Source organism: Tasmannia lanceolata, unplaced genomic scaffold (genome assembly GCF_043159265.1).
Source record: "Tasmannia lanceolata isolate RefF3 unplaced genomic scaffold, GAP_Taslan_0.1 ptg000026l, whole genome shotgun sequence".
NCBI classification, from domain to species: domain Eukaryota; kingdom Viridiplantae; phylum Streptophyta; class Magnoliopsida; order Canellales; family Winteraceae; genus Tasmannia; species Tasmannia lanceolata.
In genome coordinates, this window is record NW_027518703.1 from 6310101 (window position 1) to 6335028 (window position 24928).

The window sequence follows — 24928 nt, forward strand, 5'->3', positions numbered from 1 at the left end:
GATCTTTTCAAAGTCGAGTCGGCCAAAATGTATTGTCTTGTCAGCTTTGCCATTCGCACAACAAGCATGCTCTGCCAAAGAGGGGCATCTGTAGACACCCCATTTTGACTGAACCCTTTTCACTTTGTTTTGAATAAAGCCACGTCAAATGAGTGTATTAGTATCCCAAATTGTGCCTTAAGGTAGGTTAGGATCCCAAGTAGGTCCCTTTAAATTTTTGTTTAAATCCGTTGAGGTTTGCTTAGCAAAGGAGCGTAGTTCGTGAGACAGTGTATATATAGTGTAGCAGAAGGGGAGTGATTTATCCAGTTTGGGGGGCGGTCCAGTTAGTGTATTCCTGCGACTAGGGGTGAGCATTATTCGGTTAAAACCGAATAACCGAACCGAACCGAACCGAATTGGCTGATTCGGTTCGGTTTTTTTCTTTTCGGTTCGGTTTCGGTTTTTTTTTTCGGAAATTCGGTTATTCGGTTTCGGTTTCGGTTTTATAAAAAAAAATTCGGTTAACCGAATTAACCGAAATAATGGATGAAAACCATTTTTTCCCCAAAAAAAGTGCTATATGTGTACTCCGTAGGATGATCAAAACCGTCAATTTGATTGATCACAACTTAATTAGGTTATGCTCAAAAAATCATTTCGATCGGATGATCCTAGCCCTCCGATCCAAACCGAGATTTTGATTTTTTTCCCTCTTTTCTCCCACAATTCGGTTATTCGGTTATAACCGAATAACCGAATAAAATTTCGGTTCGGTTTCGGTTCGGTTTTTGGCAAATTTCGGTTCGGTTTCGGTTACCGAAATTTGGAACCGAAATTATTTCGGTTTCCAAATTTCGGTCTATTCGGTTCGGTTTTAACCGAATAACCACCCCTACCTGCGACAGGGGGTTGTCCTGGAATCTTAAAGGGGTGTGTAATTCAGCTTGATTTTCATTAAACTCTTTGCTTTTAGGTCACCCTCTTTAGCACCAAACCGAGTAAAACATATAGAAGGAGGTTGACCCATGAGTTTTTGAGCCTAAAAATTATTGCAAAAATCTATAAATAAGAGCTAAACCCTCTCATTTGGGAGCTAATTAGGTTTTTGTTAATCATTTAGAGAGAGAAAGAGAGAGAGAACTAGAGAGAAAAACTAGATCTCATTTTTTTCAAACCCTAATCTCCATCTTCTCCGGCGAGATTTCGCTAGAATCCGGCAGTTCCGCTGACGATTCGGCCGCCAGAATTCTTCTACATCAATCATTATCACTTCACACCTTCGTTTGAACCTTCTTCAACCTCTTGAACTTAATTCTTCCAAATATAGGAAAAATTGCAGACCCTAACCCATTTTTATATCAGAATTTCTCAAATTCCGATGATTTTCTTATAGATCCAAGGAACTACTTACAATCTGAACATTTGTAATCTCTTCCAATCATTTTCCATTGTAGCAACCTCATATTTGCTAGATTATAAACTTGTTACTTCATTTCTGCAAATTCTCCAATATCAGACCCTTGTTCTCTTCTCATTTTTGGAAAACTGTGGCAAACGATAGAACTATGGAGAGGAAGAAGAGAGTTCAGAATGTTTTCTCTCTATTGCCATCTTATGAAAGTACCATTAAAACTCCGGTCATCTCTGCATTTTCCGATCGATTTTGATCTATGTTGATCCTCTTTTGCTTCAGATAATCTCATTCTATGTAATTTTGCTATATTCCAATATTGATTGCATTTGGTTATGATAAAGGCACCAGATCTTCTTGTTTTTATTAACACTATACAATGCTGATTATGGTATTGAATTGGCTAGTATTGCTTTGGTTTTGACAATCGCTATAATCCAGTTTTAATGATGCCAACGATTTTCCTTGTCTTATTCTCATTTTGACGAGTAATGCAACCCAGTTTGGGCAAGTTATTAATGAATTGGTTTTTAGTTTTATGATTTTATCACGGTAGCATCTAAATTCAACAGGAAAATTGAATGTTGGGTAAATTTAGTAATAAGACTGCATGTTTAGAGCTATGTCATTAAATTCACTCGATCCATAAGGGCATTTTCATTGTCTGCCATTGGTGCAAATTTTAGCTTGATTCCTTTCACTAAGTTTGTAATATCCAACACTGAGTTGTCCTTGCATTCTTATTATTACTATTTTTATTTTTTTTTGAATATCCATGTTTCTATTCAACTTCATGTAATGTGGTTTATTGTGTAGTACAAATATCAAATGAGGCAGATAGCAGTACGAAAGTGATATATTTGTTTCCTGATTTTGCTAAGGTTAAGTGAGAAGGGTTCAGATGATTATATTAAGTTGGCTAGTCCTCTTTATTTCAATTGATTTCCTTCTATATTTGGATTGATAATGGCAGCCTCACACCCCTTGATTTTGTAAGCCCCCTTACCATTTTGATTGTGGCAGCCCCCACACACCTTTGATTGTAGCAGGCCTTACCATTTTGATAATGCCAGCCCTTACCATTTTGATAATGCCAGCCTTTGTTGGAAATTTTAAAGAATTTGAAAAGCCAAAAGTGATTTTTGCCTAGTCTTTAAAATTTAGAGGAAAAGATTCAAATTTTGGTTTCCCTCTTATTTCAAAAGCTGGTGACTTTTGAGTGTTTTTTTTAAATGAAAAGATTCTTTTTAATGCCCAAAACGGTTTCCATTTTACCCTATTAATTGCTAAACGGTTATGATAATAACACCTATTAAAGTTGCAAAACCGTTTCATCTCCAACGGTCACAGATATGAATGTTGGAAGAGAAACGTTTAAGGCTTTTAATTGTGGCTTTTCTCAACATTAATACCCATTATTGGTGGCTCTTTCCAACAGACACTTTGTGGTCTATAAAAAGGAGAGGAGAATACGGTTTGGAAAAGGCTAAGAGATTTTGGGGTCTACGTTTGGGGTGGCTTTTGCCAACAGAAAAAGAAAGAGGTTTACACAAAAAAAGGGTTACGTTTTCTGGTTTTGCTTCATCTCCTTCTGTTCCTTCCGTGTCTGAGCACAGTTCTAAGGTGATTCTGGGTGGACCAGTCAGCAAGTGCACGTGGACTGGAGCCAACTTTGGCTGTTTTATCTTGGAGCATCGGTTCGCGATCCCGGTTGCACCAGTAGGGGGCGGATACGATTCTTAAGGAGAGTGACCAATGGCACGACTCAGCTTTCTTCTTCTTAATCGGGTTTCCCATAAACATTTGTTCATCAAAAGAGATAAGTGCAATCTGTTTTCCATGTTTTATTTCAATTATGATTTAATTTACAATACATGAATTTTTGGCTTCGACTTGTACTGTTTTGAGGTCGAGTAACATGTTTTCGTTTCAAGTAACGTGTTTTGGGTTCAACTAAGCCATATATCATTCTTTCATTATTTGTTTATAAGATCTGTAGAAATCTGATCCGTCTATTTTATCCAACAGTCTTAAGAATCATATTTGGGCTTCTTAAGATATGGATTCTTTCCAACAAACTTAAGAATCGTAGTATTTCAGATTTACTACTTCTCTTATAAGGGTCAAACTTGTTACTGATCTATGATCTATGGCTTTATATAAAAAAACCCAATTTTGGTGCAAACAAAGTCAAAAGATATGTTCAGATTTCTCAAAAGAAAATAGAACATTTTAATGATTTTTAGCCTCATGTTATGATGTTGATTGTTGATCCGCTTATGTTTGCTCTTTAAAACATGAAAAGTTCCATAATTTATTTCAATTACAGTTTTGGAATTTTACATGCTTGGTTGAAATTCATATGATGCTTTTTTTTTCATCATTTAGTTAAAACTCTTTTGATGTTTGGAACTAAATGGATCACATGGATGGGGTTTAGGAAACACCTTGTTTTTAAATTGGTGTAAAAACCATCTCTTATTTGGTTTGGCAAATTAAAAGGTTGAGTACCTTAGCACTCAATATTGTTATTGGCACCAAAACTAGTAGATTATACTTGTTTGGCTTTGATGATTGATTTCCTTATTGTATCTTTATACAATTGCCTCAACATGTTAAATTTTTGTTTTAAGAAATTTTATTGGTTTGTTGATAAAAGAAAAGGGAATTCATGGTTGATCATCATATGGGCTTGATATTTGGACCGTTTGTGGTGGCCCATAAAATCAGTAGCCTATGTTTTGATATCAACACCCATTTACCTAGTTAAATGTTTTGACACTTATTTGTTTTGATAATGGTACATGGTTAGAAAATGATGCTTGTCAAGTGTTTGCTAAAACGCCTTTAAGAGATAAGCTTGTCTTGTTGAATGCTTGTAAATGAATCTAATGGCAATATAAGTAATGATTCATTTTCAATGAGAAAAAATCTGCATTACTTGAATGTGAATGCTATATAGTTCATACACTATTAAAGTTTAAAGTTCTTGTTCTTGTTAAGGAACTTGGTGTATTGCCATCATGTATTGGAAATGATGTTTTATATATACTATGGCATGAGAACTCTAAGAGCCAAATTGGGTTTGGCATTACCCTAACTAGTTTATTCCATCTAAAGAAGAATTGATGAAATTCATCAATATAATGCATGTTAAAATGTCATTCTAATATTTTGTATTTTTTTTGGAAAATAAGTAGATTGGCATATTGGAACAAAAATTGAACAATATATGCATTATGTACCTATTATATACATATTCTGCAGGTTGCAGAAAGTAAGTCCATAAGAATACTTATATAAAGATTGGATAATTGAATGTAATTGCGTATGAGTATCGTATGGACATGACTCTAAATTCTTGAATGGGAGGCTAACCATAATTTTTGGAGTATGGAGGCTTAAAATGTAAATGCCATGTACTCACTTATGGTTTGTTGCTCGAAAGGTACATGTGTACATCAAATTAGGATGGGTATTACCTGGTAACTCAGAATTAAGAGGTAATTGTTCAAATTGGGGGGGCCCTGCTGTTCAAGAAGGCTAGGTTGTGCTAATGTATCTCTAATTGAGAGAATCCAGGTATACCAATGGGTACTTATTCACCTTAAGTGGTGGAGCGATTTCATGAGAATCGGTTAAACAAATGTATTGTAAAGACCCACTATAATAGCAATATTATAGCCTTATCCCTAGTAGAAGGTGGAGCCAAATGGCTCAAGTTATGTTTTTATGGCAGATGGGCTGTTATGGCCAAGACCGGTTCCCACAGTAATTTTATATAGTGACTGCCAAAAAAAAAATGATTTAGCGAAGGCCAAATGTAAGACCTTAAATGGCAAAAGGGGCATGATTGCCTCAGCCATAAATTGGTAAAGCAGATGAGGGACAATAACACTCGACTTTGTAAAGGCGAAGAGGAGTCTGCAGATCCTCTGGTAAAGCCACATAAAGTGGTGTGTACAAGGCATCGGAAAGGAATGGGGTTAAAGCCTGAGGCATTAACCATTAGTGATGGACACCCAACCTATGTGAAAGGAGATCCCTGGAATTAGGTTCAATGGGTACTAACAAGTCACCAGATGGTTTGTTAACACTATCACCCCCACTTCTAGATGCAAAATATTGGAAGATAGTGTTCACTGCAAATGCGGTAGGATGAGTTTGAGACTCTTAATCAGTTCATAACCTGAATTGGGTGGTGTGTTACTTGCGGTGCACACTTGAGACTGACCTAAGTGAATGTGGAGGTGAGACCGCTTCCTATGAGAATTTAACGGGTAATTCTCTAGAACATTCTTGAGAACCAAGAGGGGAACAAGGCCGAAATGTTCCAATACTGTGAATGAATCACTAAGGAATCGAAGGTAGGGTGTGGGTAACAGGTTAGCCAGTTACACCTTCGAGGAAAGGTTGAAGGAGTCTAACTCTACCTGTACTCGGTAACGTAATCTGTTTATCCTAAATATCGGTTGAAGTCCAAAAGACACCGGTATGAATCCACTCTATTTTTCTAATGTGCTCAGATGCTTCCGTTTTCAAATTGTAACTGTATTTTGAATCTTGTGGGGGATTATTGGAAATTTTAAATAATTTGAAAAGCCAAAAGTGATTTTTGCCTAGTCTTTAAAATTTAGAGGAAAAGATTCAAATTTTGGTTTCCCTCTTATTTCAAAAGCTAGTGACTTTTGAGTGTTTTTTTAAATGAAAAGATTCTTTTTAATGCCTAAAACGGTTTCCATTTTACCCTATTAATTGCTAAACGGTTATGATAATAACACCTATTAAAGTTGCAAAACCGTTTCATCTCCAACGGTCACAGATACGAATGTTGGAAGAGAAACGTTTAAGGCTTTTAATTGTGGCTTTTCTCAACATTAATACCCATTATTGGTGGCTCTTTCCAACAGACACTTTGTGGTCTATAAAAAGGAGAGGAGAATACGGTTTGGAAAAGGCTAAGAGATTTTGGGGTCTACGTTTGGGGTGGCTTTTGCCAACAGAAAAAGAAAGAGGTTTACACAGAAAAAGGGCTATGTTTTCTGGTTTTGCTTCATCTCCTTCTGTTCCTTCCGTGTCTGAGCACAGTTCTAAGGTGGTTCTGGGTGGACCAGTCAGCGAGTGCACGTGGACTGGAGCCAACTTTGGCTGTTTTATCTTGTAGCATCGATTCGCGATCCCGGTTGCACCAGTAGGGGGCGGATACGATTCTTAAGGAGAGTGACCAATGGCATGACTCAGCTTTCTTCTTCTTAATCGGGTTTTCCATAAACGTTTTTCCATCAAAAGAGATAAGTGCAATCTGTTTTCCATGTTTTATTTCAATTATGATTTAATTTACAATACATGGATTTTTGGCTTCGACTTGTGCTGTTTTGAGGTCGAGTAACATGTTTTCGTTTCAAGTAACGTGTTTTGGGTTCAACTAAGTCATATATCATTCTTTCATTATTTGTTTATAAGATCTGTAGAAATCTGATCCGTCTATTTTATCCAACAGTCTTAAGAATCATATTTGGGCATCTTAAGATATGGATTCTATCCAACAGCCTCACCTCTTTGATATTGGCAGCCCTTGTATCTTTTTTATAATGCAACCCTCACTTCATTTTGATATGAGCAGCCCTCTTTACATTTTAGTATTAGCCTCATTTCATTTTGATATGAGAAGCCATTTTATAATTTCATTCATTATTGGATTCTCCCCATTTTTTTTTTTACCTGTGAAAGGGACTGAAATAAGTTGGTGACTAAAATAGTATAGCACCGTTCATCTTCTTTAATGATATACGACCAATTTGTTTTACAAGTTGAATTGTTTCTTATTATGGAAAAGACAAGAGGGCAGGGTTTAATTCCTTGTCTACCAATATTAGTTTTGGATTTCAGTTATATATTTGAATTAGATAAACATGAGGGTTGCTTTGAGTTGTTACTTTAGACATCAAAATTATACTAACACCCAGTTCATTATATTTAGCTATAGTCCCTGTTCATGTGATTAATTACCAAGTCATGGTTAACTGCATAAGAGGATGGGAAGTTACTGGTGCTTGATAAAGTATATTACTCAGATTTTTAGGGATATCTATATAATAAATTTTATGGTGTAATGAGCTTCAGCTATTATGTGAGTACCCATTATTCAGTCTGTTGGAATACATGGGTCCTAAACCATATCCCTTTGTGTAACCTACCTTGATTAAAATGAGATTTTACCCATAATTAGGTAAGTTCACATCACATTTTTGTTTGTTAGGCATTTAATATGTTTCAAAGGAAAAGGGTTACCTTACTTGAGAAGATTTTTGGTTATGAATTATAAGGTATGAACATAGTGAGTAAATGTTGTTGTGAAGACATTAAAGTGCAAGTGTCATTAGCCTTATTTTGTTAGATACTTCTATTTCTTGTCCGTATATTGGCTAGTGTATTTCACTCTTAACCTACAGCGGATCATTAAGGGCGATGACGATGATAGCCCAAGCCCATCTTTAGGGGACATGCTCAGTCCTAGTAGCACTCCCCTCTTTTGTTTAGTAAGCTTACCCAGCCTTTTAGATGTTTTAATCATTTTTTAGAATCCTTCTCATTGCAAGGCGATGAAGGCGTTAGCTCAAGGCCATCTTTAGGGGACTTGCTCGGTCCTAATAGCACTCCCCTATTTTGTTTAGTAGGCTTACCCAGCCTTTTAGATGTTTTAATCATTCTTTAGAATCATTCTCATTGCAAGGGCGATGAGGGTGTTAGCCCAAGCCCATCATTAGGGGACTAGCTTAGTCCATATAGCGTTCCCTTCTATTTTCTTTTATTTTAGAAGATTCTCTAAGCCTTTTAGACAACCCTCTATTATAGTATAGGGCTCGCTCAGTCTCATTTAGCATTCTTGTTTACTCTCTTCTTTAGGAGACAAACTTTGTCTCATTTATCTTAGTTATCATCTTCTTATAGGAGACAGGCTTTGTCTCATTTGCCCTACTTGTTATATCCTTTTAGGAGACATGCCTTGTTTCATTAGCACTTCCTTTGTAGAATATGCTTTGCAAGGAGGTGGGTACGATTAAAATAAATAAATAAGGGAGGTCTGTTGGTGATGCAGATGGCTTCTTCTATATTAGCTTTGTATTGAGAGTTGGGAGTTGTATTTCCAACAAGAGTTGGGGCTAGTGAACCGATGGAGATGAAGATAAAGCAAGAATTAGGTAATGTGGAGAGTTACTCTTTATGGACTCCAAGTGAGGAAACATCCAAGGCATTTATTTGCAGTTATATTGTAATGGGTTTCTTTTTGTTATCCAATTAATGATCGTGTGAGGATACTATGGTACGGTGGTGTTTTGTTTGAAGAGTATTTGTTGGTGATTCAACCCATATAACGAAGTTGTTGCCATTGTGGGAGTCCTATGGGAAGGATATTCCTAATAGGTGTGGAGGCCATCCTGTATAAATACAAGATCATTGAAGGCAACCCTTTCAAAATAAACTGAATTCTAGAAAGAGATTGATCGTATTTGTGTGGAAGTGTACGTGGGTGCGTTTTTGGAATAAAGAAAGATAGAGGTGGACAATACCAATATATTAGGCCATGCTCAGGAAGCCAGTGTCTTGTGGTCGTGTGGTTGCCACGGCTCTGATGGGGCTTGCGAATGAAGGGCTCTAAATCTTCTTTTGAGAACTCGGTTTTGGTTTCAAATCTCGTACGAGGAAATAAATCCTTATGGCGAATTAGAGGAAGACACCCTTCATCGAGGTACGTAATATCGTATTACTTTGGGTGAACCGTTTACATATGTTATTGTTTGTGTACCTCCGATTTGTACCTATACGATTTCAGTTATTACTTGGGTCTAGCATGCTATTTTTATTATCCTATGTGCCATTTGATTTCAGTTTTGTTATGATATTGTTTTGATATTGACTCCTTGGCTTTGTTCCAATATGGATTACTTTGATTTTTGCCTTTGCCACGATATTGTTGAGTTTACCTATAAAGTGAACTTTCGAAACCCTTACGGAACCCTTTTGCTGAGCTTTGACGATTATCCTTATGAACTCTTCGATACCATCTGTTTGGACTCATATGGCTTTTGTTACCGTCATTGCTTTGGTTATTTTAGTTTGTTACAAACCTTTGATATGACACCTGAATCTTTGAAAATATCCGTTTTGGACTCTGGGCTTTGGATCCGTTATCTGGACCTTTGGAACTAATATGAAACACCCACTTTGAACTTTGAACACCTTCTTTTGAACTGTGAGAACTTTGAACACCTATTGAGAGGCTTAGGTTATGTGAACTCAGAAAAGACCCCGTCAGTGGGGCATGGGCATTAGCCTATGTGTGAACATAAGAACTGTGATCCCGCCAATGGGGGATAAACGTTGGCCCTGTCGACAGGTATGTAAACCTAGGAACTAGTTCCGACACCGTGGATTGTCGGTGTAAGCAATAACACGCTTTTTGGACCCGTGGGCAGTCGGGGTGATAATAACTTGCTTTTTTGACCCATGGGCAGTCGGGGTGAAAATAACTTGCTTTTTGGACTAAGCCGATGATCTCGAAGTGTAGTTTGCATTTTGAACTTTGAATTCTGAACATCCTTTGGCATTGACTATTGTTCTGATATTCTGGACACCCTTTTTGGCTTTGGTTTCTATTTTGATTCTGGCTTTGACTTCTATTTTGATACTAGCTTTGATTACTGATTGATATTATTTAGTTCCGACTGCACCTCTGTTCAATATTCTGTTTTGACATGCTCTTTTGATTATCATGATACCCACTCTTTCTATTTGAGGCTTCAGTATTCTGTTCTGACCTTTCCGTTTAACCCTTATTGAGCCTTGGCATGCTTAGACCTACACATAGAATAGTATTTTATTATGTACTGAGCTTTTCGGTTGACTGTGGTTTTATTAACATTTTCAGAGTTTGATCCTCTAGAGGCGAACGAGGAAGTCGAGGCTTAACTTTGGAGATCTTTTAGTTTCATTTGATCAGTTAGACAGTGAGTGTTATGTGAAACCTGTAAGAGATATTGTAACGACCCGGATTCTCAGGCTAAATTTTGAGGCAATTCTGAGCCTAGCTCTTTATAAAACAGAGCAAACGAGCCCCAAAAATCCGGATTGCTACGCCTCTCAAAAAAATAAAAGAGGCACAAAACACATTCATTCTTTCATACAGCGGAAGTCTTAGTTAAAAACAAATCTTTTATTTAATGAAATAGAGACAAAAATAAGGGAAGAGAATTTTATTCCAATACTTTCAATAATAACTCCACAAATTTGCCAAATTAAATATCCATGCCCCAAAGGACTTTGGAAAGAAAACTAAAAGAAATAAATAACTGCCTAAACTATGCCATCTCTCCCCATCCCATTGCCTAGGTCATCTCATCAGCAAATGCTCCTTCGTTTTGATCGATTTGCTGGTTTTCTGGATTTTCGCCATTAAAGTCTGTTGAAAAGTTTTAAAGGTCAGGATGCAAGAATAACGGTTATGCAGAGTAATAAAACTTAACTTAGGCAATTGAAGATGTAAAGATATAATCATCTCATATTAGAGGCATATCAAAGAAATTTAGCATATCAAGAAAGACATGGTATTTGGTGCAACAATAAGCAATAATATAGAGGTTTTTCTAATAACACCTTTGAATTTGCAAAATAGGACTCCTTGTTAAATATGATTGTTCATTAGAAGCTATTGCTCTAGTCATTAGAATCTAAGGTTCTAAATTCGTTTAGAGACTATGCTCTTCCCTTTCCTTCCCCATTAATTTCTATACACAATGATACCCATGTAGAATTATAACCTTCGAACTGTTTTTGTACGAAGATACCTTTCGCACTGTTTTTGTACGAGGAGTTCACGTAGTTCTTTTGACCTTCTCGCCCCTTTTTGGGTACGAGGGAAATGGTATCAAGGGTATAAGAAACTATGGCCTTTAAATCATCTCCATCATAGGGTTGTGGGTTTTCAATGAAAGCCATGAATTGGATTCAAGAATCAAGAAACAAAAACATAAGAGGTTTTATCTAAATTTTCAAGAACTCTAGTTATAGTGTAGATTACAAAACATAATCCGAAATCTTGCCTTTGCTTTTGAATGGATTGGTTTGATTGATGTGATTGATTACTTGAATGGAGAGAATTGAATGAAGCTTGATGGATCTTGGAGTTGAAAGCCCTTCCTTCTTCTCCCTTTCCTTGAATTCTCCTTTTCTTATTCTCCTTAGGTTTTAGGGTTTTGATTTATGAAGAACATTAGGTTAAGATAGTGTATATATATGGTCATGAATCTTTCTAGGGTTTGTTTGGGTGTTAACTTACCAAAAAAGGATGGAAATCGGCACTTCATAGAGAGTTTGGAAACTCTCGGATTCTCAATCCGCGACGTTCTCGGAGTTCCGAGGCATTTTCTCGGAGTTCCGAGAATTCTCGGAGTTCCGAGAAATGCTCTCGGAGTTCCGAGAACCGGATTCCAAAACTACTGTCCGATTTCTCGGAATTCCGAGGTGATTTTCTCGGAGTTCCGAGATCTCTCCAGTAGTTCTCGGAGTTCCGAGAATTATTCTCGGAATTCCGAGTTTTTTTTTTTTTTTTTTTTTTTTTTTTTTTTTTTTTTTGAGGGTTGTTACACTCTACCCCCCTTAGAGGAATTTCGTCCTCGAAATTAGATCTCTCTCATAGGGTAAACCGAAAACAACCGATTATTATACAACAGATTATAAATGAGAAGTAAGGAATATACCTCCGAGCAAATGCGGATATTTCTTCAAGATTTCCGATTCGCGCTCCCAAGTTGCTTCTTCAATGCCATGATGTCGCCAAAGAACCTTGACCAACGAAATCGTCTTATTTCGCAAAGCTCGCTCTTCTCGATCTAAAATCTTCACAGGTCCTTCAGAAAAAGACCAATCTTCTTGAAGCTCGACATCATCCTCGGCCAAAACATGTGAAGGGTCGGGATGATACAATCGAAGCATCGATACATGAAAAACATCATGCATCCGCTCCAAATTAGAAGGCAACTTCAATTTATAAGCTCTTGCCCCAATCCTTTTCACAATTCGGTAGGGTCCAATAAAACGAGGAGTCAACTTCCCTTTCTTTCCAAAACGCATTACTGCCCTGAACGGCGAAATCTTCACAAAAACCATATCGCCTTCAGCGAATTCTAAATCTCTCCTCCGCTGATCGGCATAACTCTTCTGTCGACTCTGCGCGATCTTCAAACGATCCTTAATCAATGCAACTTTTTCAGTCGACTCTCGAACCAACTTTGGTCCAAGCAATTGCTTCTCACCAACTTCAGCCCAGCACAAAGGTGATCTGCAGGCACGGCCATATAGAGCTTCGAATGGAGCCATCTGAATACTCTGCTGGTAGCTGTTGTTGTAAGCAAATTCACATAGAGGCAAATGCTTCTCCCAATCTCCACCAAAATCTAGAACACAAGCTCTCAACAAATCTTCAAGGATCTGATTTACCCTTTCAGTCTGACCATCAGTCTGAGGATGATATGCTGTACTGAAACTCAACTTCGAACCCAAAGCAGAATGTAAGCTCTTCCAGAATCCCGAAGTGAAACGAGAGTCTCGGTCAGAGATTATGGTCGAGGGCACACCATGATACCTAACGATCTGAGCCACATATGTTTCAGCAAGCTTTTCCAACTTCCAATCTTTCTTAATTGGAATGAAATGAGCCGATTTAGAAAGACGGTCCACAATCACCCAGACACCATCACAATTGCTCTTCGATTTGGGTAAACCCATGATAAAATCCATGGACAAGCTATCCCATTTCCACATGGGAATCTCCAAAGGATCCAATGTACCTCCAGGTTTCTGATGCTCTGCCTTTACTTTCTGACAAGTTAGGCATTTAGAAACATACTCAGCAATGTCCCTTTTCATTCCACTCCACCAAAGATTCCTCTTCAAGTCTTGGTACATCTTTGTGTTACCTGGATGGATGGTGTAACGAGACTTATGTGCCTCATCCAAAATGTCCCTTCTGATTTCTTCCTTAGCTGGCACACAAATTCTGTCTTTAAAGAACAAACATCCATCCTCTCCTACTGAAAACTTTGGTTTAGAATCAACTTCAGCTTTTAATTTCAAAATTCCTTCATCATCTATCTGAGCTGCTTTAACAGTTTCTATGATATTCGACCGAACTCGAATATTAGCAATAAAGGATTTATCGCCAATTTCGCAAGTTCCCAAATCTAAATCTCTGAACCGCTCAAGCAATTCCCATTCTTCCATCATCAAACAGGCCATCATAGGGTGTTCTTGTCGGCTAAGAGCGTCGGCCACTACATTAGCCTTGCCTGGATGATAACTCAAAGTGAAGTCATAATCCTTCAAAAATTCAACCCATCTTCTCTGTCTCATATTCAGCTCTTTCTGATCAAAAAGATACTTGAGGCTCTTATGATCTGTAAAAACCTCAAACTTGACACCATACAAGTAGTGTCGCCATATCCTCAAAGCGAAAACCACTGCTGCTAATTCCAGATCATGAGTTGGGTAATTCACTTCGTGCTTCTTCAACTGCCTCGAACCATAGGCAATGACCTTGCCTGATTGCATGAGCACGCAACCCAAACCTCGAAATGATGCATCACTATACACCACAAAATCTCCTTCTGCGGTAGGAAGTATCAAAACTGGAGCTGATGTCAATATTTTCTTCAATTCTTGAAAATTGCTTTCACATTCTTCATTCCAAACATATTTAACATTCTTCCTGGTCAATTTAGTCAAAGGTCCAGCTAAAATTGAAAAGCCTTCAACAAACTTCCTGTAATACCCGGCCAGACCCAAGAAACTTCTGATCTCAGTAACATTGGTAGGCTGCTTCCAAGAAGTAACTGCTTGAATCTTAGCAGGATCCACTTCAATTCCTTCTTTTGATATCACATGACCCAAAAATGTAACACGCTCGAGCCAAAACTCACATTTAGAGAATTTTGCATACAACTGATTCTTTCTCAAAGTCTCCAATGCAAGTCCCAAATGCTTAGCATGCTCCTCTTCAGATTTCGAGTAAATAAGGATGTCATCTATGAATACCACCACGAACTGATCCAAAAATGGCTTGAATACTCTATTCATCAAGTCCATAAATATGGCTGGTGCATTTGTCAATCCAAATGGCATTACGACAAATTCATAGTGACCGTATCGAGTACGAAAAGCTGACTTTGAAATGTCCTCGTCTCTGATACGCAACTGATGATATCCAGATCTCAAATCAATCTTCGAGAAATGAGTAGCTCCTTGCAACTGGTCAAAGAGATCGTCTATCCGAGGAAGAGGATAGCGATTCTTGATAGTCACCTTATTCAACTGCCTGTAGTCAATGCACAAGCGAAGACTACCATCCTTCTTCTTTACAAATAGCACAGGAGCTCCCCATGGGGATGAACTGGGTCTAATAAATCCCTTCTCCAACAATTCTGATAACTGCTCCTTCAATTCTTTCAATTCAGCCGGGGCCATTCTGTAAGGTGTTTTAGAAATAGGCTCGGTCCCTGGCACAAGATCGATAGTAAAGTCGATCTCTCGGTGGGGAGGTAATTCAAAGTCGTCTGGAAAGACATCCAGAAACTCCCTCACCACAGGGATGTCTGAAACAGACAACTCAATACCGACTTCTTCCTTCTCCATGAAAGCCAGAAAGCATTCACATCCTTTATTGATCAACTTCTGAGCTTTCACAGCTGCAATTACTTTAATCTTCTTCATAGGGCGCTTCACTCCCTCAAAAACGATTTCTTCTTCTCCAGGAATTGCAAATTTCACGATTTTATGAAAGCAATCCACATTAGCATGATAAGCTGCTAGCCAATCCATACCAAGGATAACTCTAAAATCGTTCATCTCCAATAGCACTAAATCAGCCAAAAGCTCTCTACCACCTATCTTTATAATACATCCCTTACACACTAAATTTGTAATTACATCATCTCCTAAAGGAGTAATAATTCTCAAAGGGAAATTTAGAGTAATAGGGGTCAAATTCAGTTCCTTCGCAAAAATTGGCGATATGAATGACAAGGTAGAGCCAGAATCTACAAGAATATGCACAGATGTATTATTAACAAAAAGCTGACCTTCAATGACTGCGTCGGAGGCATCAGCGTCTTGTTGATTAAGCGCATAGACTCGGTTGACAGGTGCTTGAGATGCACTCTTCTCCGGATTCTGCTGGCGATTCTGATACCCTTTCCACTGATTCTGCTGCTGCTGCTGCGCTGGGGGTTTCTGCTGCAGCTGATTATTATTAATTCGGTTCCCCTGATTCATTGCTGGCTGAAAATTCTGCTGCTGCCTTTGAGGTCTCATGTCCCTAAATGTAGGCTTAGGACACTCCAAAATCTTGTGACTCGGGTCTCCACAGTTGTGGCAGACATTCATCGTCTTCCAACACCTTCCAGCATGAAATTTTCCGCAAATAGCACAAGGAACCCTTGCAGGAACTCCATCTTCCATTCTCTGTCTCTTAGGCGGCGGCACTTGATTCCTGCTCCCTGATGGCGGCATTCTGGCGGCCATAATCACTTTCTCACTACGCTCAGTCATCTCGGCTTTCGCGCAAGCTTCTACCAAAGTCTGAGGTTCATGAAGAACAACTTTCGCCATAAGAGATGGGCGAAGGTTGTCAACAAACTTCGAAACTTTATCCTCCTCTGTAGAGGCATAGCCAGGTGCATACCTCGACAACTGCCTAAACTTGGCTCCATACTGAGCCACAGTCAAAGATCCCTGCTTCAGAGACGCAAACTGAGATGCCAATTCCCTCTTAACATGGTTAGGAAAGAATTGGTTGTTGAACCGTACTTTGAATTCGGTCCACGTCTCATTCTTAGCATAAGGATAATTTTGCAGTAAGGATCTCCACCACACTCCTGCTTGGTCCTTTAGTAAAAAGGTAGCCAAACGGATTTTCTGAATATCACTGCACTCCATCACTTCAAAAATTCCTTCCACTTCCAAAATCCAGTGGTCTGCAACCAAAGGGTCTCCCACTCCTGTAAACTTAGGTTGTACTTTAGTTAATTAGGTTCAACTACCCAACCTTAGACATATACCCAGACTCGTACTAGGTTCCTCACTGACTAACCTAGATAGGCTCTGATACCACCTCTGTAACGACCCGGATTCTCAGGCTAAATTTTGAGGCAATTCTGAGCCTAGCTCTTTATAAAACAGAGCAAACGAGCCCCAAAAATCCGGATTGCTACGCCTCTCAAAAAAATAAAAGAGGCACAAAACACATTCATTCTTTCATACAGCGGAAGTCTTAGTTAAAAACAAATCTTTTATTTAATGAAATAGAGACAAAAATAAGGGAAGAGAATTTTATTCCAATACTTTCAATAATAACTCCACAAATTTGCCAAATTAAATATCCATGCCCCAAAGGACTTTGGAAAGAAAACTAAAAGAAATAAATAACTGCCTAAACTATGCCATCTCTCCCCATCCCATTGCCTAGGTCATCTCATCAGCAAATGCTCCTTCGTTTTGATCGATTTGCTGGTTTTCTGGATTTTCGCCATTAAAGTCTGTTGAAAAGTTTTAAAGGTCAGGATGCAAGAATAACGGTTATGCAGAGTAATAAAACTTAACTTAGGCAATTGAAGATGTAAAGATATAATCATCTCATATTAGAGGCATATCAAAGAAATTTAGCATATCAAGAAAGACATGGTATTTGGTGCAACAATAAGCAATAATATAGAGGTTTTTCTAATAACACCTTTGAATTTGCAAAATAGGACTCCTTGTTAAATATGATTGTTCATTAGAAGCTATTGCTCTAGTCATTAGAATCTAAGGTTCTAAATTCGTTTAGAGACTATGCTCTTCCCTTTCCTTCCCCATTAATTTCTATACACAATGATACCCATGTAGAATTATAACCTTCGAACTGTTTTTGTACGAAGATACCTTTCGCACTGTTTTTGTACGAGGAGTTCACGTAGTTCTTTTGACCTTCTCGCCCCTTTTTGGGTACGAGGGAAATGGTATCAAGGGTATAAGAAACTATGGCCTTTAAATCATCTCCATCATAGGGTTGTGGGTTTTCAATGAAAGCCATGAATTGGATTCAAGAATCAAGAAACAAAAACATAAGAGGTTTTATCTAAATTTTCAAGAACTCTAGTTATAGTGTAGATTACAAAACATAATCCGAAATCTTGCCTTTGCTTTTGAATGGATTGGTTTGATTGATGTGATTGATTACTTGAATGGAGAGAATTGAATGAAGCTTGATGGATCTTGGAGTTGAAAGCCCTTCCTTCTTCTCCCTTTCCTTGAATTCTCCTTTTCTTATTCTCCTTAGGTTTTAGGGTTTTGATTTATGAAGAACATTAGGTTAAGATAGTGTATATATATGGTCATGAATCTTTCTAGGGTTTGTTTGGGTGTTAACTTACCAAAAAAGGATGGAAATCGGCACTTCATAGAGAGTTTGGAAACTCTCGGATTCTCAATCCGCGACGTTCTCGGAGTTCCGAGGCATTTTCTCGGAGTTCCGAGAATTCTCGGAGTTCCGAGAAATGCTCTCGGAGTTCCGAGAACCGGATTCCAAAACTACTGTCCGATTTCTCGGAATTCCGAGGTGATTTTCTCGGAGTTCCGAGATCTCTCCAGTAGTTCTCGGAGTTCCGAGAATTATTCTCGGAATTCCGAGTTTTTTTTTTTTTTTTTTTTTTTTTTTTTTTTTTTTTTTTTTTTGAGGGTTGTTACAGATATTGCTAAATTTCTTTAAGTATAGCTTATTTTTATGCTTGGATCTGATATTTTATGCTAGCCTTGTATACTTGTAGAGCTTGTTTTGCAGGTATACGGCGCTGTCATGTCCTATGCCCAAGGTGGGGTTTAGGGCGTGACACGCTTCTTGGACGAAGCAACATGCTCTTACATGCCTCTGTCTGTAGATATTGGACGTCCATATTCTCTACGCTCTCATATAATGTATCCATGCATCCAATTCTAGATTGCTTGTTGGCGAGTCTAATGACTGTTCCTATTGGCATAGTTAGGAAACTTAACAGAATATTCACGAAATCTTTATCCGATTCGGCAAAGACGACGCAATTCTTCTCCTTGTCAACTATAAGCGTCAACCCAAATTTTTTATCAGCCATGGATGCAAGGTCTCAAAATCTAGCAACTTCCCTGTTCAATGGTTTTATTTATTTCTTGGCTCCTCCCCTGCTTTTAGCTTTCCCCTCTAAAATGTAGGGGAATGATATTTTCCCCCCTTTGACGGATAAAATCCCCCCTTTAACTTTTTCTGTGATAAAATCCCCTCACAAAAGAAATCAGAAAATGGCTTTCTTTTAAAGAGGAAATACTCAAAATACTAATATTTTTGTATTTCTGCAAAAACGTGCAATACAGCCCAAATAGTCTAACCAAACTAGAGTCCTAGATCAGTCAAACTCTTCTAAACACATATAATAAAATAAACTATCCAATAGGATTCTACCAACTAAATAAAATATAAAACAGAATCAACATAAAAAAGGGAGATAAAGCCAACGAATACCAACATTTATCCGTTTAGGGGTGTGGAATATCAACGCCCGGGAAAAAATGGCTAGAGAAATGGGAAGGACGTTGGTGGATGGGGGACTGAGCGAGTCTAAGCGTCAAGTCACAATCTTCGGGTATTTCTCCAATGAAATAAGTGGTGAGAATTAATTTCTTCCACATTCTAAAATCGTTGTGTTCCGAAGATAAAATTTGGAAAACTTACCAGGGAAACAATTCCAATTGGTAGTTAATATCTCGTAAATTTATCCATAGAATAGGTGTATTTGGGTTATATTGTTGGAAGTGGAATTCAACCATGTCGATCATAACACCCTTTCTTGTCGGTTTGCACAAGTCTTAAAACGAATTCCGGTTTTCCTAGCAGCTCTTGAAAAAGAGGAGCAAAGAATTTCTAAATGCAGGAAGAATGGTTTTTACTATGCTTGTGTTTCCACGCAGCCCACTTCTCTCTCTCTCTCTCTCTCTCTCTCTCTCTCTCTCTCTCTCTCTATATATATATATATATATATATATATATATATATATATATATATATATATATATATATATATATATATGAGGAAAGTGTTGGTGAGCTTAAGCTCACCAAACTTATGGTGAGCTTAAGCGCCCCAATCACATGGGTCCCATACTTTTTGTGGTGATCCAAACCATTCATTTGCAAGGCCCTATCATAGATAGGGTGTGTACCAAAAATCAGCTCTACAGGATCATCCTAACCCCTCCATTTGTGGAGGACAAAAATGGGCAGATTTGTGGACAAATAATGTCTGTCCATTTTGACCTCCACAAATGGATGGGTTAGGATGATCCTATGGAGCTGATTTTTGGTACACACCCCATCTATGTAAGGGCCATTCAAATGAATGCTTTGGATCATCCTAACAAAGTAGGCCCCAATGTGATTAGGCGCTTAAGCTCACTATAAGTTTGGTGAGCTTAACCAAACTTATGGTGAGCTTAAGCACTCCAATCACATGGGTTCCACATTTTCTGTGGTGATCCAAACCATTCATTTACAAGGCCCTATCATAGATAGGGTGTGTACCAAAAATCAGCTCCATAGGATCATCCTAACCCCTCCATTTGTTGAGGACAAAAATGGGCAGATTTGTGGACAAATAATGTCTGTCCATTTTGACCTCCACAAATGGATGGGTTAGGATGATCCTATGGAGGTGATTTTTGGTACACACCCCATCTATGTAAGGGCCTTTCAAATTAATGCTTTGGATCATCCTAACAAAGTAGGCCCCAATGTGATTGGGCGCTTAAGCTCACCATCAGTTTGGTGAGCTTAAGCTCACCAACACTACATATATATATATATATATATATATATATATATATATATATATATATATATATATATATATATATATATATATAGAGAGAGAGAGAGAGAGAGAGAGAGAACATTTCCTACACACTTGTGTAGGTAAGTTACCTACACACTACCTTAAAATACAGTGGGGGCCCACCTTGTTTGGGTGATCCAAACCATTCATTTGAATGGTCCTCACATAGATAGGGTGTCCACAAAAAATCAGATCCATAGGATCATCCTAACCATTCAAACTATGGAGGCAAAGAATGGACTAATTTGTGAAGGTTTATACACGTCCATTTTACCTCCACAAATCGTAGGGTTGGGATGATCTTATGGATCTGATTTTTTGTGGACACCCTATTTATGTGAGGATCATTCAAATGAATTGTTTGGATCACCCAAACAATGTGGGCCCCCACTGTATTTTAAGGTAGTGTGTAGGTAACTTACCTACACAAGTGTGTAGGAAATGTTCTCATACATATATATATATATATATATATATATATATATATATATGAGAAAAGTGTCTCTAGTCTCTCCCCTCCTCCTTTTAAAAAAACACAGTGGGCCCACGCTGTTTGGATGATCCAAAGCATTCATTTGATAGGTCCTAACATAGATAGGGTGTGCCCAAAAAATCAGCACCAAAGGGTCATCCTAGAACTTCATTTTGTTGGGCACACCGTCTCCATTCTAGGCACCACAAAACAAAGTTCTAGGATGACCCTTTGGTGCTGATTTTTTGGGCACACCCTATCTATGTTAGGACCTATCAAATGAATGCTTTGGATCATCCAAACAGCGTGGGCCCACTGTGTTTTTTTAAAGGGAGGAGTAGATAAGCTTATCTAGAGGAGAGACTAGAGACACTTTCCTCTATATATATATATATATATATATATATATATATATATATATATATACTAGTAAAAATCCCCGTGCGATGCACGGGCCGACAAAGAACTGTACGGACCACGTCATAGGTTGATCGAGTTTGACATTACAAAAAAAATTCACAAATTTGTAACAAAAACATAAGCAAAGATCGAATCAAATTATCATATCAGCAAAGAGAAATGGAAATGAAGATTATTGAATTATGTGGGAGGCGTGTTTTATTTGCAGAAATTTCTGCTATGCTATCCCTTGAAAAGATTTCCAGAGATCATAACCTATTAAATCAATGGTATCAAATTAAAACCAAGCCACTTACCAATTATTGACTTGAATAAGAGAAACTTCAACTAAATCCTGAAATCAGCCCAGGAAAAAATAAAACAGATCAATTTGGGGAAATCAACCCAGGAAAATATCAAACAGACATATATTACCTCATAACATTGATCCACTATTAAAGCAATAAAAAGAAAAAGAAGAAATAATTGTTCATGGTTTTCTACTCTCTGAAGGCCTCTTGAGAAGCCACTATTAATCATTTCTAAAACAATTGTAACCATCATTAGCAAATCATCAGATTTAACTTCTAACTGTGTGCATATATAAGATGAAAGCAAAAAATTTGTAGGATGCATCCAAAGATACCATTAAACTTTTCTGGTCAGACAACTACTGAAAAGTAAATGAATGGATTCTTCTTAAATTACGTATTCCCTTTTTAAAATGCAAAGGGCTATCTAATAGGCTACAGTACAAAACACGATCATAATTATAATCTTCTTAGAAAATTTATTTGGGAAAAATGAATGACAAAAAAGATTCAATTAAAAGATTTAATTTATAGAATCAATTAAAAGATTCAAGTAGCAAAATTTGTTTGCAGATCACAGTAAGCAGTAAAAACATTATACTTTTTTTTGGTAGGTAAGCTGCGATTAAACCTCCGACCTCTGGGTTGAAGAACAAAGCCTTGACCATTGAAGAACAGAGCCTTGAAATTAAACTTATGCCAATTATGAAGAAAAGAAGCTAAACCTGTGGTAACGGCATTGTGTTTCGCTAAAATTTTCAAAATAATCAAATATCCTTTTTAAAATAAGGGAAAAAATGTAAAGATGAACATACAACAGCTTAACTTGTGCTAATGAGCATATACATCAAAAGACAGCCAACAGATATAATGCATTCCAAATACAATATAGAATCCAAGAATATGAGTTAAAGAAAAAAAGGAGGAACATAAATACCAACAGATCCGCGACCTCCTTTACAACCCCGGCACAACTCTTCATCTTCAAAACTCTGAAAGTGTTTGAGCGTCAAGTGTGATGATGGTTGATTTGAAGTAGGATTTATAAAATTCAATAAACATAAAATAGGGTTTAGATAGTAAGCCATTTTGTATTAGATTTTAATACTTAGGTTAAACATTTTGAAAGTTTCAGTTGTACTCCATATAAATAAGGATGAAAGATAAACTTCATACATGTGTTGTACACTTTTCATAAAATTTATGTTTGTCAGTACATAACTGATTACTATATTGAAAACTGCCTTTAATTTTGAGTCCAAGAATCAGTTTTGGACTCAAAATTGATTCTTAAAATCCAAAATAAACGGCCTTTGGATTTTGAGAAATGATTAGGGATCCTATTTGAGAACTGATTGGGAGTCCAGAACTGATTATTTGACACAAAATTAAACATAAATTAGATTCAAACAATCTGGTTTGGACTCATAATCGGTTCTCAAAATCCAAAACAAATTGGGCCCAAATTGAAAAAGAGCAAATAATAATATCAAAAGTTGATTCCATTTGTAGATGCTAAAAAACCTAAAATTCTGTTTTTATTAATTACCATGGATTGATTCAATGGAAAAAATCCTAACCGAAATGATGAACAGAGAGGGAGAAAGAAAAGAGAGGGAGAAAGAAAACCTGGAAAAAGAACTTGAGCTTCTTCTAGCTCACATCCACAAAAGCCAGGTCATCTTCCTCCTGTGGTCCTCTCTCTCTCTCATCTTTTTCACTCCACCTGCAATAAAAATTGAGGGAGTAAATATATTTTCAAAAACCCAAAACACTATATACAAAACCCAAACTCAATACCCTGATTAAATGCAAAACCCAAAATGGACGTGTGTATATCTCATACGTGTAGTAGGTGGGAATATCTGTAGCATTTTGGACGTGTATATCTCATTTCCTTTTGTCTTCTGCTGAATATCTGTGGTAGGTGGAAATCAACATGGACGTGTATATCTCATTTCCTTTTGTCTTCTGCTGAATATCTGTGGTAGGTGGGAATATTTGCAGTAGGTGGGAAAAAGGTGGGAAAACGGGAGATAAACTATAAAGGGCCTTATGGTCACCATTTTACCCTTGACTGTAGGGATATTAGATGAGATAAACTATCATATTAAAGGGCCTTATGGTAAATAAATGAGACATGGACGTGTAAATCTCATAGAATTTTGGAAATATTCAAAAAAATCTCTAATTTCTCTTCTGCTATAATATATATAGATATATATATATATATATATATATAGAGAGAGAGAGAGAGGAATAAGAGTGTGCGCTCGACCGCACCAAGCTTAGGTGCGGTCGAGGGCCAAAAACTCATGTGGGCCCACATTGTTATGATGGCCCAAAGTATTCATTTGCAAGACCCCATCATAAATAGGGTGTGTACAAAAAATCAGCTCCATAGGATCATCCTAACCCATCCAAAAGTGGAGGGCAAAATGGACAGACACCGTTTGCCACAAATCTGCCCATTTTTGCCCTCCACTTTTGGAGAGGTTAGGATGATCCAATGGAGCTGATTTTTTGTACACACCCTATCTATGATAGGGCCTTGCAAATGAATGGTTTTGATCACTACAAAAAGTGTGGGACCCATGTGTTTAGGCCCTCGACCGCACACTGTTATATATATATATATATATATATATATATATATATATATAGAGAGAGAGAGAGAGAGAGAGAGAGAGACCTTTTTTTGGTGAGCTTAAGTGGTTATAACGCCTCCCATTCGTTTAAATGTTTGGGTCCCGTTTAAGCGAACCAATGGGAGGCATTATAACCACTTAAGCGCACAAAAAATGGTGCACTCAACACTTTTCTCATATATATATAGCAATGGGAGGTGTTATAATCACTTAAGCGCACCAACACTTTTCTCATATATATATATATATATATATATATATATATATATATATATATATATATATATATATATATAGAGAGAGAGAGAGAGAGAGAGAGAAAGAACAGTTTGTACACACAAGTGTAGATAAGTTATCTACACACTAGCGTAAAATACAGTGGAGGCCCACATTGTTTGGGTGATCCAAACCATTCATTTGATTGGCCCTCATATAGATAGGGTGTCCACAAAAAATCAGCTCCATAGGATCATCCAAACCCTTCGAACCGTGGAGGCAAAAAATGGACAGATTTGTGAAGGTTTATACACGTTCATTTTACCTCCACAAATCGTAGGGTTGGGCCTATGGAGCTGATTTTTTGTGGACACCCTATCTATTTGAGGCCGAATCAAATGAATGGTTTGGATCACCCAAACAATATGCCCTCCACTGTATTTTAAGCTAGTGTGTAGATAACTAATCTACACTTGTGTGTAGAAACCATTCTCTTTCATATATATATATATATATATATATATATATATATATATAAAGAG

The 24928-nt window shown here is 37.4% G+C and overlaps 1 protein-coding gene and 1 long non-coding RNA gene across 3 annotated transcripts; both read right to left on the minus strand.

The window, feature by feature from the left end:
- Nucleotides 1-14990: 14990 nt before the first annotated feature.
- On the minus strand, nt 14991-16381 carry LOC143858453 (uncharacterized). Its single transcript, XM_077369106.1, has 2 exons — nt 15051-16381; nt 14991-15000 (listed from the first exon to the last, which is right to left on the minus strand). The coding sequence occupies exons 1-2, from the start codon at nt 16379-16381 to the stop codon at nt 14991-14993; spliced, it is 1341 nt and encodes a 446-aa protein (XP_077225221.1).
- Nucleotides 16382-16697: 316 nt separating this feature from the next.
- Nucleotides 16698-23517, minus strand: LOC143858722 (uncharacterized). Of its 2 annotated transcripts, XR_013239012.1 has the most exons (5): nt 23369-23517; nt 23152-23248; nt 22460-22514; nt 21529-21566; nt 16698-16980 (listed from the first exon to the last, which is right to left on the minus strand). It is a non-coding gene; the product is annotated as an uncharacterized LOC143858722 (long non-coding RNA). The 2 variants fall into 2 exon arrangements; XR_013239011.1 differs by lacking the exon at nt 23369-23517 and having other exon boundaries at nt 23152-23351.
- Nucleotides 23518-24928: the final 1411 nt, after the last annotated feature.